We start from the raw sequence: 6000 nt of genomic DNA, 5'->3' as shown, positions 1-6000 counted from the left end.
GGCTGTCAGGGCTTCTGGGGACTCGTGGCAGAGCCCCCCCCCCCAATCAAGCGCGGAGCAGTGGGGTGCAACAGGGATCACCCCCTGCCTGGCAGGGCTTTTTTTTTTTTTCTTTTGAAGAGCTGGAACACTGGGGCTGGGCAGGACAGCCATTGATAGGGCTGCAAGAGCGGGCATGGGATGGGGCCTGTCTGAATCAGATTCGGCCGAATTGATTCGAGACAGTGATTCGAATCACCCAATCAAATCACTGTCCCCTGAATCAGCTGAATCCAAAGCAAATACTAGTCACTTTGCACAGGCCTACTAACCAGCATGACCTAATTTCATGAGACTGAATAACAAACAGTACTATAGCTTAAGAAAGGATTTAAAAAAAGAATACTTATTTTCAAGCCCTTTTTAACTCCCAATTAGAGCCTCTACAGGCTCAATGTTCTTAAGCTTGATCTCAAGGCAAGGACAATTTCATAAAATTATCTCTGAGGAAAATAAAAGTGGTTTATTTTTGCATTATAACTTGTGCACATGTTCTACAGCATGTCCTATTATCCAGTGACAAACTCTGACAAACACCAAACAATGCAGAAGTAGGATTATTGTGGGACAGCAACCCTATTTGCAAGACTTAACAGGCTTTAATTTAGCCATAATACAGTATATCAGTTGTGATTTTTTTTGCACTTAAAGTGTTTAAACTCTTTGGCTAATTATTTCATTGCAGAAATAAGGAGCTGCAGGAAAGTCCATTGCTGGGGACTCATTCCTCCAAATGGACCAACCTGGGCAGATCCCAGTGTCCACATGGAGCTATATGGACAAATTTGTCTGACCTCTATAGACCAGAAAAGAGAACAACAACCTAGAAGCAAACACTTGCTGAAATCTTTTATTGTTAAAGACTTAAAAACTCTGCAGCTTCCATAATCAATTCAGGTACTTCCAGATTTGATACAGGGACGTTTTGTGCTTCACTTACCTATATATCTGAAGATACAGCTGGTGTAACTGACAGCAGGAACCACAGAGGAAGGGAATAAATTCCTGCAAAAGTTAATCTTGAGTATTATTTTCAATACAAAATATACAGTTTAAATGCATCTTCCTTGCACTTTCACTTATTTATTTGTAAAACATTTTATTGCAAAGTTTAGGGTGCATCACAGAAGACTACAATTTTTAAAAGCCACTATCCAAACAACTGGATAGACAACTTTAAGTGTGTACCTGGACTTAGGTGTCTAAGTAGGACTATTCACCCTGAGTCTCTGAAAAACTGTTGATATAAAAGGTAGGTGGGCCTTCCTCCTCCATGCTGCTTTTTTGAGACTCAATCATGAGCCAAATGATGGTGTGTTGCAAATGTAGATTGCATTTATGTACCTAGGTTCATTTATATGCCTAATAGGTGAAGTAGAATCTGACCATAAATGCAAAGAGAGCACAAAGTACATCAACATATGACAAAGTATTCCTAATGCAGAACTACATTGGATTCTTTTACGCAGCTAAATTTATGTTTATTGTTTTCTTAAACTTCCTTTTAATAAGTTAAAATTACAGATCCACACAGAAGTGACTTCCTTGCATAGTCCAATACTATTTTATCCTATTGTAAGGACACACATTCTCTGCCACAAACAAAAAGGTATTTGCCACTCTATAGTAGAAAACCTTTGTACAAACCAAACTATCAATTTTGTGATTGTTACTGCAATTTAGTGTGTTGCTTAAATGACCCTGAAAAAGTTAAACAGCAATATCAGAGGAAAAAATAAGGTGTGTGTAGAGAACAGGAGATACAGAAAGGAAAGGACACTGGAAAGAAATTACAAGCAAATAGAAAGGTGATATGGTTATTAGATCTTGGTAAACTATATGATTTTGTAGAAAAACCCAGCAGAATTTGGGTTTTTCTTTGATTGGAAAGATCAATTTTCTCTGAAGTTTTGAGGAATATTTCTGCTCCAATTTGATTTATGAGGGGACGATTTTGTCCTGTTTAAATTTAAACTCCAGAACTCTTGCATGGCCAGAGATGACTTTAAACACTTTCAAAAAGGCCTAGAAAACAATTTTCATTAAGCCACTCCACAGGTAAAAGATGCCCATCTCTCACATTACACTGCTGTATGGTGCTAGACAGAGTTTGTGAAAGGGTTTATAGAACGGTTTTCCTGGCTACTCCATACTCAATTACCCAACTGTTTAAAGAAAATATATTGAGGGGAGTTGGGAACTTTAGGTATGTCCTTAATCTCCTGCTGCGGAAGAGAAGCCCAACTAGTGCTGGGGATAACGCATAGTTGCCAGTGTGTAGGTAAGTGTCACAAAGTGTAACTATCCAAATAGATCAAAACTCTGGAGGTCACCAGTCTTCACACTTGTCATTTTCATATACAAATCAGCAGTCTCATCTTCTGGTTGAGGAAACAAAAACACAGCAGTTAAGTGACTTGACCAAGGCCACAGTCACTGTCAGGGTGGAACCAGAATGCAGAAGCCCCTTATTCTCAGACGTACAGTCCAATAGGTCATGCTGCTTATAATGTTAAAATGCTCTTCCCCATGATAAAAGCTCACAATGGCTACTCAGCAAGCCAACAAGCTCAGCTGAAGGTAATGCAAGAGCTATTAATGGCTCTAATAAAATCACCAATCTCCTGGGTGGAACCGCTTCCTGCAGCTGTGAACTTTACACTGGAAACAGCCAATAATCTATAACCAAACACCAGCCCTGGGAAGCTGAAGGAGGGACTATGAATGCATTTCAATTATTAGGGGAAAAAAAATCAGCAACAACAGAGTGAACTGTTTAAATTTTCAAGGAAGATGTTACCATGACTTAATTCAGGGCAGACTCTAAGGCGTGGTATAATATTAGATAGTAAAATATGCAATCAGCATTTTAATTTACATAGTACAGCCTTAATTTGACATTCAAGTAGAATCCAAATAAATAGAGCATACCTTGGTGTAGTGTACAAGGGAATTAGCAAAAAATCTACACAGTTTAACCGTCCTCTGGAACAACTTGTGGTCTATGTCCTCCTATCCAAAAGAAAAGTAGTAGTGAAACATAACAGAATAAAAAAGCATCAAAGAATGTTGATACATTGCTAAAAGGATTTGAAACTGTATTTTCTTCTTTAAAAGGAAGCCTGGATTCTGCACAAACACAGCAAAAATAGGAATATTTGACACCCTTCTCAGAACCATTTTATGGGAATCTCCATATATTAGCTGTTATCTTTTGACCAACTTTATGGAACTCTCAGTATACAAAGCAGGCAAAATTCCTGGCATAGCGTTGTAGAGGAGTTATTTGTAGTGCCTGCCTAAAGCATCCTGAGTGCCATCCAGTGTTATTAGCCTCATATTCCAAGTGATTCTCCTGCAAGCCACATCAGCCATATGATGTGCCTGCTATATAAATATGTTGGCAATCAACACCACTGCACAGAAAATGCATCCATTGTAGCTTTCTGCAACGTTTTTTTTACCCAACTCTGTCCTTCTCAAACCCTAGGGCAATTTCAGATCATATTTCATTCACCTGCACCTCTGAAAGCTTCATTTGTTCAGCAAGTTGCAAACTGGAATGGAAAGAGAAGAGGGTATCCTTGCACAGGCTATTGAGGATGTCAGTGTGTTTCAAATGGCTCTGCAGTAAGGAATGATGCTTGAGGCTTTGCCTAATAGACAGACAGGAATAGGATCAGATACATAACTGTCAAAAGTATGTCATCAAGTTTGACAATTCAAAGCCTTAAAACATACTTGATTATGAACTTCCATGTGTTGGCATGAAGAGCATGGTCCATATTGGAAATGACAGAACAGATCTCCAGTACAGTGTGGATCACTAGAGGGAACAGTAAATTAATGCAAACAGCAAGTTAAACATGGACATATAGACTTAAGATCTAGTCTACTCCCCTGAGGCAAAATCACAGCTGGCACAACTCACTGAATTTTACAAAGTTAAACACTTTCACCAATCCAGGAAAACCATTTAATGAGCAGGTAGGGAGGGATACACATCATGTCAACAGCTCAACCCATCTCATACATAACTGAGTTTCAGGAAGAAGTATAAAATGCTCTAATGTACATCACTCATGGCCTTTGAATTGCTGGGCACCTTAAGCTCCAACAGAGAGCAACAGAAATTGAGGACATTCAATACCAGTCAGAAAGTGTTCTCCATCTTGTATAATAAAAGGTATCATCTCTGAACCAAGAGTTCTAGAGTTTTGCATTTCTGCATCTTGTAGGTTCAGGCAGCCCCCTGTCTGTAGGGAAGAGGGAGCTGGGTAGAACTGACAATTTCATATACACACCTGACACCATATTTACAACACTGTCTTCCGTGGTAGCAGATTCCATAGAGATCATATCAAGCAGTTCCATAAGCTGCTTTTGAAGACAATAGGTATCCTTAAACAGAGACTGGAGAAGGTCAGATATCAAATGCAGGCACCCGTTGTACACTGATTCACTGTTCTGTAGGAAATGGGGGATGAGGACGAATTAGAAAATGTTTGGGAATCAAAGTTTGGTCTTGCTGCTGCTAAAGTCAATAGACATTTTATAATAAGCTTCTTTGGAAGCAGAACCAAGGCCTTCCAATAACTACTTCAACTCATATGGCCAGCAAGATCTGTAGATTTTTAAATCTATCCATAGTTACTATGCACCAAACAAATCCCCACCCCCCACCCACCTAAGGCCTAATCCAAAATCTAGTAAATGTCTTCCTAGCTTGCTTTGGAGCAGCCTCTAAACACGACTCCAAAAATCAGATTTCCAACAAAATCTAACAATGTACTTCATGACAAATAAAACAATATCGCATATGTTTTCCCATACTTAAAAACGTCTCTTCAGAGAGACTGCTTACTAGAGAAGGAGCCCTTAAACAAAGAGCTCACTATGTAATATTGCTGCAAAAATATTTAAAGACTGTAGAAAGCAATGAAGCCTATCTTAAGGATGAAACTGAAGTTATTACAGACTTGTGATAGTCTTACATTACACATACTGCTTAAAAAGGGAAAAATTCCAAGTACAAGTTTCATTCTACATAAAGCTGCGAGTCTGATGCTGGTACACATTATTTTTCATATAACATCAGATACTTAAAATCTCAGATATAATTCTGGCCTGAAATTTGCATGAATTATAAATTCAGTACTCTTCACATCTTCGTAAATCATTTCTCATTTCTGCCAATCCACAGAAGAAAAAGGTCACACAGGTGCCAGAGATGACCTAATTGCTTTAGAAGAAATTATATACGAAGAATGATGCAAGAGACTGAAATAACTCAGCTTGATTCCCAGCACTCAGGCTGAGTGTGCAGTGCTGACATTTGTTTTTGGGAAGTTAGCATAGTTGGTCTAATGTTTAAAAAGACTTGAAAAGCCACAGAAACATTTTTAATATAGTATCTCTTAAAAGATTTTTTTGAACTCTTTTAGTTATAGATCATTTTTCTCTTTCTAAGACAGACACCTACCTTGCAGTGCACGAACATGTTCTTGATCACATAGAGAATGGAAGAGGGAAGGGTACGGATACTCTCTAGGGGCACAGACTCCGCAAGAGTACAGACGTGCCGTACACAACTGGTCAGAGTTCCCAACAGCTGCACCAGGGTCTGAAGGTGAGATTGTACAACAACAAAAGTCTATGGAGGCACCAACTGAGGAAGCACACTGCAGCAGATGATTGAAAAAGCAGATGCAAACCAAAAAACCCCCCAGCTCTTTCCTTCTGCATTTGGCTGCATTATTCGCTGACTTTTACAATACTGGCAGATAGAAAAGTATTAGGGGAGCATAAAAATAAATTAAGCTTTGTTGAAAACAGCAGCAGTTTTATGCCACAGCCTTTGACAGGTTTTATTCTCATCATGAAAACTATAAAATGTGTATGATTTGCTGTTTATCAGTTATTATTTTAAGATTCACACTATCAGTAATGCAGAAGGAAGGA

General features: G+C 38.8%; 2 protein-coding genes across 5 annotated transcripts in view; one reads left to right on the top strand and one right to left on the bottom strand.

Moving 5' to 3' along the window:
- Positions 1-950, top strand: part of SCYL3 (SCY1 like pseudokinase 3) — a 47854-nt gene extending 46904 nt beyond the window's left edge. The window contains exon 17 of one of the 2 annotated variants that reach the window (XM_025196765.1): positions 725-950. The gene's annotated coding sequence lies outside the window, so the exon portion shown is untranslated. The remainder of the gene's footprint in view (positions 1-724) is intronic. The other variant, XM_025196766.1, reaches the window with a different exon arrangement.
- The window catches only part of CUNH1orf112 (chromosome unknown C1orf112 homolog), a 30628-nt gene that overhangs the window by 18448 nt on the left and 6180 nt on the right, over positions 1-6000 (bottom strand). For all 3 annotated transcript variants that reach the window (XM_025196762.1, XM_025196763.1, XM_006017733.3), the window contains exons 4-9: positions 5522-5662; positions 4344-4506; positions 3781-3865; positions 3557-3695; positions 2971-3051; positions 980-1044 (exon numbers count right to left, since the gene is read on the bottom strand). In XM_025196762.1, coding sequence (XP_025052547.1) covers positions 980-1044; positions 2971-3051; positions 3557-3695; positions 3781-3865; positions 4344-4506; positions 5522-5662 — 674 coding nt within the window. The remainder of the gene's footprint in view (positions 1-979; positions 1045-2970; positions 3052-3556; positions 3696-3780; positions 3866-4343; positions 4507-5521; positions 5663-6000) is intronic.

This window comes from Alligator sinensis, unplaced genomic scaffold (genome assembly GCF_000455745.1).
Source record: "Alligator sinensis unplaced genomic scaffold, ASM45574v1 scaffold31_1, whole genome shotgun sequence".
NCBI classification, from domain to species: Eukaryota; Metazoa; Chordata; order Crocodylia; family Alligatoridae; genus Alligator; species Alligator sinensis.
Note: the sequence above shows the minus strand (reverse complement) of the source record. Positions and strands in the feature narration are given on the sequence as shown.